The following is a 13,308-nucleotide window of genomic DNA, read 5'->3' as shown; positions in this document are numbered from 1 at the left end:
AGGGTTTATTTTGTAGTTGGACCCTTACATATTTGTGCAACGATAAGGCCTTCCAAGGGTTAGTACTGAGTGTGTCTGTAAAGGGAGATTTCTATGAAAAAAATTTTGGCCTTTGAACTTCCTTTAAAAAATGTTTATCATTTTAAAATGGAAAACCACTTTTTCAAATAATTAACTAATTTTTCAAGCTTAATTTGTTTCTTTTATATACTGAATCAAACAATTGATTTGAAGCTGTTATCGAAATTAAAAACTATGAATTTAATATCAGTAAATTTTATTTTAGTTTGAAATATTTAAAAATATATTTACAGATTTTCCCTACGATTATGCTCGATCTATCATTCTAGGCTCTGTGCTTAGGTCCATTGCGCAAATTCCGCGTGCCTTTTTTATGATACATTTTTGCATAAAAGTTATTCAGGCTTGAGATCCAAATGAGATGAAAATCGACTAGCATTCCGGGGGGGGGGGGGGGGGGGGGGCTGAAGTACTCTTGTGAGCCTTGAAAATATCACAACTAGCGCTATGATGCCATCTGATTGTTATTTACGACGTCGTGTCATCATGGGCGTAGGTAGGGGGGTCCTGGCCCCTCCAGAAATCTCGTGCCCCCCCCCCCCCAGAAAAAAAGGATCCTCCATTCCTCACCCCCCCGCCCCGCTCTCTTCACCACGAGAGGTGGTCCCATGCCCCCCCCCCCCCCAGAGAAATTTCCTAGCTACGTGCGCCCCTGCGTGTCATCAGTTACGTTAACGTGGAACCGCAGCTCATGATAGGTGTCTGCGGTGGTTAGGATGATTCTTAAATTCCTGGAGGCTTCCAAACTAATTCGGTGGGTTGCATGTGACCCCTTGCGCCACCTTTTCCCCCAAAAGGACGGTTCGATACGAGATCATCATTCCCAAACTTGTCATGTTTACACATCGAATTTGCCACCATCTATGCTGGAAGAGCATCATTCCGGGAATGCGTTGTGCGGGATTGAGAATGTGTTGCCCCCCCCCCCCCTCCCCTTCATGGTGATTAAACTAAAAAGACAGCACAAGGAAAGAATCCAAAAATTTGCAACGTGTGACTATTTGGCGAATTTCATATTTTTAAGCCAAATTTGGGGTCCTTAGCCCCCATCTCGGTGGCACTATAAAAAATTCACTAAATTAATGTGAGCCCTCCCCTCACGTTTTTCGGAATGAATCGAAAAATATTTTACATGTGACCATTGCGTGAATCTCATATTTTTCGGCTAAATTTTTTTTCTTGGCAACAAAACTGAAAATGCATGCAATTGATTTAAGCCCTTCAAACACGTTCGTCGAGCTGAATCCAAACATATTCCACATGTGACCCTTCAGCGAATATCACGTTTTTCTGTCAAATTTGAGGGCCTTAGTCCCCCCTCCGGTGAAGAAACTGAAAATGCACGAAATTGATTTGAGCCCTTCACTCAGATTTGTCGCGCTGAATCGAAAAATATTCCACATGTGACTATTGCGTGAATCTCATATTTTCCCGCGAAATTTTGGGGGCTTAGCCCCCTCTTAGCAACAAAACTGAAAATGTATGAAATTGATTTAAGCCCTTCACTCAGGTTTGTTGTGCTGAATTCAAAAATCTGCCACATGTGACATTTCGGCGAATATCGTGTTTTCCCGCCCAATTTGGGGGCTTTTGCCACCCACCCCCCCCCTTTCGCGAAGAAACTGAAAATGCGCGAAATTGATTTGAGCCCTTCACTCAGATTTGTCGTGCTGAATCGAAAAATACGCCGCATGTGAGCCTTCGGTGAATAGCATGTTTTCCTGCCTTTTTGGAGTAAGCCCCCCCCCCCCCCCCTCCTTGGCCAAGAAACTGAAAATGCAAGAAATTGATTTAAGCCCTTCACTCAGATTTGTCGTGCTGAATCCAAAAATATGCCACACGTAACCTTTCGGCGAATATCGTGTTTTCCCGCCAAATTTTGGGGACCTACCCCCCTTCCCTTTGGCTTAGAAACTGAAAATGCACAAAACTAATTTAAGCCCTTCGCCCAGATTATTCGCGCTGAATCGAAAAATATGCCACATGTGACCCTTCGAAGAAAATCATTTTTTTCCGCGAAATATTGGGGCTTCGGCCCCCGGTCAGCAGGAGCTAAAGTCATAATCTGGTCAAAACACCGAAATTACGCGTGGCGAATGTTGTCTCCATTGGCGCTAGTTGTCTTGACTGTTGTGGCCACAATCAGAATGCAATTCACCCGCAGGGACCACAATCAGTATTTAAATACATCCGCAATTATGATCACACAATTGTGGTCACTGGTGACCACCATCACAGCTAATATACACCTGGCAGGACCACAATTGACCACTGAGGGTACACACACACACACACACACACACACACACACACACACACACACACATATATATATATATATCAAATGATTTGTCATGACCGTCATATTTATATATAATATATATATATATATATATATATATATATATATATATATGGTATCGGTCACTATTGTTTTTTCGTATGGATTTTCCCATACTAGCGAGAACCTCAATTGAGGAGAGTTGGATGTGGGTAAAGAAATCAGGCCTGTTGTCAGCGCCACTACCGGTTTCACGCTTGTTAGCGATCGTCAGGTGTGCATAGACAGCCAGTCCCGATTTGAAGCCCGAACACTCTGAGATGCCGTGCTCCCGCCGGAGTTTGGCATTCTGACTTGCACGGCATCTCAGAGTGTTCGGGCTTCAAATCGGGACTGGCTGTCTATGCACACCTGACGATCGCTAACAAGCGTGAAACCGGTAGTGGCGCTGACAACAGGCCTGATTTCTTTACCCACATCCAACTCTCCTCAATTGAGGTTCTCGCTAGTATGGGAAAATCCATACGAAAAAACAATACTGACCGATACCTCTTAAAAAACTGCATTTCATAAAAATGAATGACGGTCGTAACAAATCATTTGATATATATATATATAAAACTCTAAGAAGTGGCCCGAAACTGGATTTAACAAGGTGGAGAAATGGTGCTGGGTCCACACCATTTTGCGGGGAAATCAAAGCCAAGGAGTTCCCAAAATTAAAATTAGAGTCAAAATTTTTTGAGCTCTAATGCGCACCAGTACGAAACTGAGGGGGGAGAGTGTTCAGCTCAGGCAGTTTGCATAGGAATATTAAGTTGGAGTCACGTCGAGAGATCTATACAGGTTTGGGCCTTTTTAGACCTCATCAGTAGATCACACTCGGCAGTGAACCCAATTTAACATGTCGCAATGATAATTTTAGTGCTTCAATCGAAGTTATATTTTACAGGAGTCTTCTCTGTAGTATGTACTATCGATCGGCCTCTTAAAATCAAAATTTTTCCAAACTTCATTTTTTCTATTTATTGCCGCTTAAATCGGGCTATTGGACCACAGCACTATGGTCTGAGAGCGCCAAATTGTGGCCAAAAATCCGATTTTTGAAAGTGCGAAAATCTGGCAACCGAGCATGTAGCCCTAATCTACATCCTTTGGAAAGTGTGAAATGACCTATCAAATTTTATTTAAGTGTTTTTAAGGTCAGATATATGGTGGCAAACTTCACATACTCTGAGGTAATTAAGCAAATGTGAGAATTCGAGGTGCACGTCATCACATATTGCCTTGTGTTGTTTTGTCAAAAGTCGACGTAGATCCCCGATCAAATATGGAACAAATAGCTCAAAGTAAGCACTTTTTAATGGTGTAATCGTTTTTAATATTAAGATTAATTTTGCGGCCATTACGAGACTCCAAAGTTTTGCCTGAAAGTGAGCCAAAAATGACCTTGACCTCAACTTTTCTTTATCACGGTTTCTTATGGATTCATTCTTATTGGTGCAGAAATGTAGGTCATATATTCCTCTAACAGACTATAATAGGTTTTTTTGCGTATTTTTGCGTCCGGGGCCTTTTTTGGTCCTTTCAATGCAGCGGTTTTGTGATTTTCTGAGTAATCCGATTTCGCTGTGTAACAAGATAAGGGAGATGAGGCAACGTCAACGGTGGGCATAGGGCGAATCTTTTGTAATTTTGGCTGCTGAATCTAAAAATGATGCCCATTTTCTTCCAGCAGTCGCCAGTTTTCCGGATAATTGGATTTTTTGGCGGGAAAACACATTTTCAAGCAAAATTATATTTTCTCCAGAAGAATGATGATAACTGAATGAAACGAAGGTCATTTTTTCATTCCTTGAGCTTTCACATGTAAACGCATTTACCAACTCGCCTTCCTGTGGTGTAATGGTTGTAGTGCTAGCCCCATGATCAGGAGATCCCGAGTTTGACTCCCGCCCAGGGAACTCGAGCTTGATGATCGCAAGCCATATTACTGGGAGCTTATTGCTAAGAAGGGACTGATGGGGAAAGGAATTCAAGCACGGATATTAGATCTCAGTAGCAATTTATTTTAGTTCCGCTTTCTTGTATTTATTTTATGAAATTGTTCAAGTTTATCATTCCATCTAAAATATTTATAATAACATTTATAACCATAAAAATCAGCGCAAAATGGTTGAACTGCTTCCAAGAAATATCAAAATATCAAGGCTGTTAATTTTTAGGTATTCTAAAGTATGCCCCAAAACTTTTCGTAGCAGGGTCTGGTAAGATCAATGAGTTAGATATTTTTTTAAAAAAAAAATCCCACAGAAATGAACATATTTGAGGGGAAGTATCTGTTCAGGGAGGGGGCACTCTATACCTTGACCTTAACCCTCCCCCACTCCTCTTCTTGCCTTCCTTTAGGTAGGTATGCATCTAAATGTCTTGCTAACACGAATACCACCATACTGAGTGTATATATTATGCTCTAGTTAGGACTAATAGACAAAAAAATAAAATTTTAAATTTATTCAAATACGATGAATTCTTATCTTTTTCTGGGAAAAATACTGATTTTTAAGCCTTTTGCTCTCGTAAATGCGACATTTTTGCAAAACTGAGCCAGCAAAGTGTAGTCTGGCGACCTTCAAACGACTAAACTGTCGTTTAACATGGCATCCGGATCATAGTTAGAAGTTTTGTGTAAATTTTGAGTTTTTAGGGTCTGCCGCCATCTTGGATTTCAGAATTTTGTAAAACTGAGGTCAAATTTGAATTTAGCGACCCAAAAAACATATGTATCTTAAGTTTCATTTTAATCGGACCATTTCCTGATTTATGGCCACAATTCGGCGCTCCCAGACCATAGTGCACAGTGCGCCCTGCTGGGAGGGGGAAGGAGGCTACCGCTGCGGTGAGGGGTCGGTGGGCCTGCGCGGCGGTCACGCGGGAGGAGGAATTCCTGACACGAATTTCCTGCGAATTTTTGGCGATTTTTAGGCGTGCTTAGAGCTGTAATACAATGATAAACTTCAATGAAACTCTAATAAGATTGGACCGTGAGAGGGGAATAAAGATTTGACCGAGAGTGGGGGAATATTCTGCAAGTGAGGGGTGATGCAATGCGGCCGCGCGGTCACTCCAGTCAGTATCCATGGTGACCATGGGCGGAGCTCACTTCGCACTCAGCCAGTGAAAGTATAAAAACACTCAGGGGATGTTTTGACCACGATTTCATCGGATTATTGGACTTACCAAGTAAAAGCAAGTGCGAATACCTTAAGGACTTATCTCAAACTCTTAAAAAACTCGTTGAGAAGTATTAATTAGAATAACCATTTTGGGAAATCTTTGTAAGAGAAAATTTCTCTCGAAACTTACATAACAGATTTTTGAAAGAAAGACTCGTGTTTGAAGAGTTTTTTCTTTTTAATTTCCTAAAGCAGTTTTAGTCATTTAAAGTGACAGTAAAGTCAAATATTTCAATTTTTTTACTGAAGTAATTTTAATTCTTGATATTATATTTTAAAACTGCACACTAAAAGGATATTATAAAAAATACTTTTAAACAATTTCTCCTTGAATTGTCTGTTTACAATTTAAACGTTTCTGAGTTTTTTAATCAGCCGGCACTGGTTTGGTGTCGGTGCGAAGATCATTTGAGAAGAGGAAGAAGTAGAAGAAGAAGTAAAAGAAAAAGTTGTAAAAGAAGAAGACGTAAAAGAAGAAGACGTAAAAAAAGAAGACGATGGAGAAGAAGGATTGTAATGATGATTGGGTAACAGGAATGGAGGCGGCGCGCAGCGAGGTAGCGGTAGTCTGATTTAGGCGGCAAATTCAAATATCAAATATTTTGAACAAATGTGATGGCACGGCCAAGTTAACTCAAGTAACCGGATTTCATTAGGAAACATCGAAGAATGCTATCGACTGCATAGACTTGTTTATCATCGTCGAGCAAAGGTTTTTAACTCATGGTCTAAATATCACTCCAGAATGGACCCCTCAAATGTGAATACTTCAACTGCATTGCTGGCTCATCGCATCCGTCTACCTGAGGCGTGAGTGCTAATCAAAAGTAAGGGTTTCCCATTTAGATTTGAAGCTAGTGTCCACAATGAAGCAATCCCCCCCCCCCCCCCCCCCGCCCCCCGACGTTTGACGTGATGCGTGCGTTCATGAGCTATCGAAGCATATCACCACATCAATAATTTCAATAACAGAAAAATTAACCCCAGTAATTCTAATTTTAATTATTATGGCTATGGTTGAAACTGACAATAGATTTACGATAAGTAAGGGAAATAATGAAACTAAGCAAATAGTAAGACATCTGTGATTTATAAATTTGGATTTGGATTATATTTGGATTATCAAGATTTTTGTTTTTATTATCTTATTTGATTCTAAGTATTTATATTGTATTAAAATTTTAAGTTAAATGAAACTAATAAGTTTCAAAATTATAATTAAATTTAATGGTTTAAATTTTAATAAAGAAGTGTAAACTTAAAATTAAATTTACAATTTAACCCTTTTATCAGGCACCTTATTTGTTTATTTATTTATTTATTTATTTATTTATCAAGATTACCAAGTCAATCAATCCTAAAATTGCATTTAGTGTTAACATTTAACTCTTAATAAGTCATTACAGAAAAAGTATCAGTTACCTTAAGTCCAGCTGTAAATTTTGTGATCTCGTGTTTCTTTCCAAATTGTTAAATGGTTTTGTTGATTGCTCTGATTTAGTTAAGTTGATTACTCTTCACATTCCTGATCAGGTTACTAGAAGGAGTGAGGCACTCTTCAGCATTTCTCATGATCATAGCAGCTACTGTAACCTCTCACCTATAATTAGGATGAGTGTCCTGGGTAATCACTGCTATGATTCATGTGATCTGTTCCCAATTTCTCATTTTAAGAGCCAGGCCAAGGAAGCTTTATTTGTGTTCAACTAATTTCTGTCATCTTGTTTGTTTTGTTGTTCTCTTTAATTTATGTTGTTTCATTCTGCTGGTCTTCATCTTACTGTCATTTGCTGTCTACCTTTGCATTGTTGTACTTTTGTAATTGGGTTCGCCTGTTGAAAATAAATAAATTAAATAACTATCATGTATGGTCTCTGCTGGCGGTTGCTTGAGGCAGTCAGCTGGTGGGACTGATCGTCCGTTCCTGGCACATAGGAACAGTTTTTGCTGCAGCTCTGCTCTCTCCCCACTCCAATGTAGCAAAAAAAAAAGTTATCATTCATAAAAAGTATTGTAAATATTTATTGATCACTTGCATTACACTTTCCAGGTTGTCACAAATCCAATTGACATGCTGAAAATTCAGCAAAAAATAAGGACCGATGAGTATGATACCATTGAAGAATTGTCAGCTGATTTTGAATTGCTGGTCAACAATGCCAAAGTTTTTTACAAGGTAAGTAAATGCATCCATTTTTCATCATGCACCAATCTTGTGATCTGAAGCTTTAGGTAGGGGTGTCACAAGGGGTCTCTTTGAATGATTCTGGAGCTATAAGTTTGTTCCATTTTTATCACCTTTTGACACTAATGGTTTGAAATAATGTGTGTTTGTAATGTGTAGCCATTTATAAAAGTAACTCCAGTAACAGTCGTATCCAAGAAGGATGTTGGAAACCCAGAGACATAGACACCGATTATCTTGCAGTAACACATGGAAACCTTAATTTCTTGTCGTTTGTGCGAATAGCATACCATATACAGGTCCACTAATCAGCCAATTAGTATGAATGAAAGCATTCCAACATGAATATTTCCACCAAAATTGATATCAGACACAATAAACTCGTAGAAAGTTTGGAACGAAACTTTTTCCTCTTTCTTTTGTTAACTGAAAAGAAAATCTGCTTCAAACAGCCCTGTCAGAAAGAGATTGATCTAACAATAAATAGTAGGATGGCAGTCACTGCCAATAGGGATTTAAAGTTGTGATCCCTTGTTGGAGATGGAATCCTGGTTACGTGGGGTTGTAGCAAGCAGTGCAGCTGTAATGCAATGTAATGAATAGTAGCCATGCCCCCAACAAGTTTTTCTCTATGGGTAAAGCACTTCATCCAACAGGCCGACTACTGGAATGATAGATAAATCGATAGGAAAGGAAGAACATTATATGATGGAGCAATCCTATTGGTTGAAGCAGGTGGTTGTTGTAGAATAAGCGGCGAAATAATGGGCTAAATACAAAGAACTGATGGGTTGCCACTAGTAAGTCCTGGTAAGTATATTACTTACCTCCTTTGTCGTTTAGAATCACCTGCTTCTGTCAATAGGATTGCTTCCTTTTCTCCTTGTCTTTTTTGTCTATCACTTCGACTGTAAAGTTCAATAATCAGCCCACAGAAATAGATACAGATGTAGATCTCCCTCTAGCACTTTTCCACCATATACCTCTCTTTTTACCGAATACTGCTGCATAGTCTTAATTCCTTAGTTCCATTTCTTATTGTATCACTGTTCTTAACTTTTTAATGAGTCAGTCAAGCTCGGGAGGGATTTGCCTGCAAATAGTCGAATCTTACAGTATTCGGTACGAGAAGAACGATGCGCACATTAAAATTTCACGAAAAATTGTCTCCGCGGAGATATAACGCTTCCTTTGTAGGGGTCCTCGAAAACATGTTTGAACCGACCGCCGTGAATCTTCGAATCTACGCGTCATAGAACGGGAAGATGGCGGCGCCGAAGCCGACCTGCTTACTACCGCCGCGCCACGCTGCCGTTGTTGACATCACGATTTCTCGTTTGAGGTTAAGTAAGTTCTGTGTGAAAGTTTCATATCTTGCATACGTCTGTATCGCATTCTGATTGAAAAGCTTAGAGAATTAAGAACAATGGAAATGAATCTCAAACAAAGTTACCTACATAACCTCCAATTGACCAACAAAATCACACCGCCAACGCGACGCCGCCGTGTATTCTTCCAAGACACATTCCGCCGCCATATTGATCGTGACTTGTACATTCGAAACCTACAAGCGCGCGGTTCAAACGCCGTTCTAGGCCACCCTAATTTTTGGCACGTTTAAATAAACTTTTCTCCTGTTTGCAGTCATCAAAAAAAATTAGGAAAAAAAACTGTAAGCTTTGGTCACTTACTACTTTTGAATGACACTAAAAAAAAAATGAATTAACTGACTCATTCAACTGTGTTTTTTATGTAGAGGACCTCCCAGGAATATAAAGATGCTTGTGAAGTGATGGACTTATTTGAAGCTACGAAGAAAAGAGTTCTTGAGGAAAAAGCTGCTGATGATGATGCCGCTAGCACTGACTCCAAAGGAAAAATCATTCTTCGTGTTGGAAAATTAGTAAGTCTTTTGTCAGAATTAGTCACATGCTGAAAAAATAATGAAATTTTAATTGACTGGAAGGTCTTTCTCCATAGCATTACTGGATTAAATGACGATGAGTCAAAGAAAGAAGTAACTTTTTGTGGCCACAAGTCCTACTGCAGTAACTTTATATTTTCATTTTCAACCAGCCACTTTCGGGACTGAACATTGAAACACACAATCGAAGCGGCAAGTTTACACATGTTGAACTGGCAATAACTGTAGAAATAACAGTAGAATGACAGTTGTGCACTCTGCAAGACATTGGTCAGGGTAAAAATCTCTTGAATCTCAGAGTAAACCTTTAATAGTTCGGAAATTTTGCTGCAGAACCTTAAAACCCTTTTCTCTGGCTGTTACATTTGATTATTATCTACTGCACTGACAGATCTATTAGGTAGAATTAGAACTACCTACTGCCTTTTGGCAATTTCAGAGTTTTGTTCTACTCTCAAGAGACTTTTCATAGAATGTCATCGTAGAAATTATTTCTCTGAAAAGCATGCCCAAAAAATAATTTTGAAAAGTCTCAGAAAAATCAGGGAATTTTGAAATTCTGGAAAACTTGTCACCCACGCAGCATTGCAGCTTGCCAACGAACAGTGTCAGCGGCACCCTGGAAGCTACGAAATTATGGCTTGTGTAACTTCGCTTGTGGACCATTGTTGGCCTGTGACCATAGAAGCCTTGGAAATCTTCAAGATAGGGATTCAAATATTCTTTTCTACAATCATGGATGTGGAAAACCGTTTTTTAGTACGGTAAGAATAGGATGTTTGCTCCACTTCTGTTGCCAAATCAACCATAAAAATAGAAATGAAATTAAAGGTACAAGAGGTGGACAGATGTTGTAACATGGTGCAGTGAAATGTGAATTAAATGAACAAAAGGATGGGCAGTGTTGTAAGATTGTGCATTAAAATCTTTATTAAAGTCAGATTTTTTTAATATGGGAAATCCTCAGCAGTAAAAAGTCATCCGGTAGAGTCACCAATGGTTGAAAGTTCTCCAGTCAGCGGTCAAAAAATCATCCAGTATAGTCAACATGATGGTAGGAAGTTTTCCGGTTAGCGGTAAGAAGGTCATCTGGTTAAGTCACCTCAGTGGCACTCAGAAAGTTTTCCGGTTAGTGGTCAAGAAGAAAAAGTCATCACCTAAAGACACCTTAGCGATATTCAGAAGGTTTTTTAGTTAGGGATACGGTACCGACAAGTATCGTTTTATTTAAAGGTACATTAGTGACAATGAATGTTTTGTTAGACAGCATGATACCAACAAATAACGTTCTATTTGACGTCACTGTACTGAGATCAATGGCAATCTTTAATTATTATTTTATTTATGACTTGGCAACAAAAGTAAAGCCAAATTTCCTGTTTTACTCTCCTAGTTTTAATAGAGCAGGAGCATTTTTGCGATAGGATTTGGTCAAAGTTTTTGACTCACTGCAAACCTCTGTTACAGCAAAACGAAAATCCTTCCGGATGACAGTGCGCCTACAAAATTTGGTTTTTATGCTGGTAGCAATGACGACCACATCCAAAACTCTCGACCTACTTCGGGAGATGGGTCGAAAAGTGAATTGATGCAAACTTAGGCCAAAATTTATGAAGCACCTGAATTTAGTTCTCAACTTCAGTAAAGCGTTTTCGCCTTTGGTTTGCAACCCTGCAAATCTGGATGAAAAAGTCAACCAAATCCACTCCCGAAAAGTCGCCGTATAAAGACATATATCAGCCCTTGCCAAGTTTCGTTGTATTCTAGTTATGTGTCTAAGCCCTTCAGGATAGAAATTTTGATGTGCTTTTTCTTTAAAAATTGGCAACGCGATATCATTTCATTTAATTTTGGCAAACTTGCCAGTTTTAAATCATTTTTAGCTCTAATGTAATTCAAACAAGAAAATTTTTCAGGCCAGAAAAGCTAAAGAGGCAGCGGAGAAAAGAAACGAAAAAGACATGTTGGACTCCGAAGAGAATTCAGAAACCTCCACGAATCCAGAGGATGAGTTGAACTTTTGTGAGGACCTTTTCACTGCTGTAATGACAGCCACTGATGGCGACACGAATCGCCCACTACATTTAGTTTTTCAGCTCTTGCCGTCAAAGAAGGTGAGTGTATACAAGTACAAGGGGGTCCAGAAAGTCAGTTTACCTATTCAATATATCCTATAAAAATATAGAGAAAGAATATCTATTGAAAACATTGAAAAGCCACTACTTTTAGCGTTTTAGGGTGCTATAGGTTTGTAATTTTGGGTTAATAGAACTGAAGAAAAATTGATTTTTCTGAACCCTCCTCCTCTCGGCGCAGGTCGCAAATTTTATGGAGCACCATTATCAAGTGAACTGCTGCATCTATCGTGATTGAAAGGTGATTGAAAATCTTGTAAAACATAAGGGCGAACATCAATCAGCCAGGAAATTGCAGAAAGAACCGTATTTTCCTTAAAGTCAGTTGTATCTGAACAGAATAGGGCTGTGCAAATATTAGAAAATCTTGAATATTCGAGTTCGAATAATTTTTCCGATATTTGATTCGAACTCAAATTTAGAAACCCCAAATAATTGAATTACTCGACAGCATCGGCAACACTTCGAATATTTCTCAAAAGAGACCGAATATTCGTACATCCGGTCGTATTGATGACGTACTAGTAGGAACTCGATCTGGCGCGCAGTTCAAACTACTTGTTTTGAGGTTAGGTAAACGAAGGCCAACGTTTCATTGGTTCATTCAGGGCACGGCCCTTGTTTTAGACGGGTCAATTCAAAATTCGCGCCAAAAACTCGACCATCTCTATGCTACTTTCTTACGATAAGCTGTAGACATAGCAGCTCATTTGCTGATGGCTGGCCGCCAAATTTTGGACCCCAGCAGAGAGTAGGTGAGTTCAGAAAAATCCACTTTTCTAGAGTTCTATTAAACCTAATTTAAAAATCATTAGTGCATTATAAAGCTGAGATTTGTGGCTTTTCAACGCTTCTTACAGATTTTCCTCATCTATCTTAGTGTGGAGATATTGAATACATATACTTACTTCCTGGACAACCCTCGTATATCTTCGGTCGCTGAAGACCTAGGGTCTGCAAGGTAAAAGACGCAACATAAATTGGTGGAGGGGGAGGACTGTAAAGCTTGGAATCAATTTGAATCTTATTTACGCAGCGTCTTCAACAGTCGGCAAAATTGTTTGTTTATTTAGGATCTCGAGCTTCTTTCTGGGCAAACTTGACCGCTGGCCACTGCAAAAAACTGCCTGCAGAAGCATTAAAAAGCGCATAACAAACTATGCAGATTGCAGGCCATGGAGTAGATTTCAGACTTTTCTAATGTGCCCAAAGTAATTTTTGTGCAATTTTACCCACTGGAAGTCTTATTCATGTGGCTGTATTTCTTGCACGCAACAGACCTATCGTGAGCATGTCTTGAGAATAGTAGACCTGAGTGACTCTTTTTGTTTCGCTATTTTCGTATCCTACAAATAACATGATTTGTTGATTTGTGCAAGTATCTGAAAGAAAATTCCAAAGCTAATAAAACAAATTAGCGAAATATGAACTGGAGTATTTTATTAACCTTCTTTCAGAAACCCAGC

At 39.2% G+C, this 13,308-nt stretch overlaps 1 protein-coding gene across 11 annotated transcripts in view; it reads left to right on the top strand.

Moving 5' to 3' along the window:
• polybromo (protein) overlaps positions 1 to 13,308 on the top strand; it is a 157,153-nt gene that overhangs the window by 12,683 nt on the left and 131,162 nt on the right. For all 11 annotated transcript variants that reach the window (XR_002009355.2, XR_002009358.2, XR_011899929.1 and 8 more), the window contains exons 4-6: positions 7,649 to 7,774; positions 9,540 to 9,686; positions 11,624 to 11,821. Coding sequence is in view for 8 of the 11 variants with exons in the window: in XM_019050591.2 (XP_018906136.2) it covers positions 7,649 to 7,774; positions 9,540 to 9,686; positions 11,624 to 11,821 (471 nt within the window). In the remaining 3 variants the exon portion in view is untranslated. The remainder of the gene's footprint in view (positions 1 to 7,648; positions 7,775 to 9,539; positions 9,687 to 11,623; positions 11,822 to 13,308) is intronic.

This window comes from Bemisia tabaci, chromosome 1, assembly GCF_918797505.1.
Source record: "Bemisia tabaci chromosome 1, PGI_BMITA_v3".
NCBI lineage: Eukaryota > Metazoa > Arthropoda > Insecta > Hemiptera > Aleyrodidae > Bemisia > Bemisia tabaci.
The sequence above is the reverse complement of the archived record's forward strand: the minus strand, read 5'-3'. Positions and strand labels throughout refer to the sequence as shown.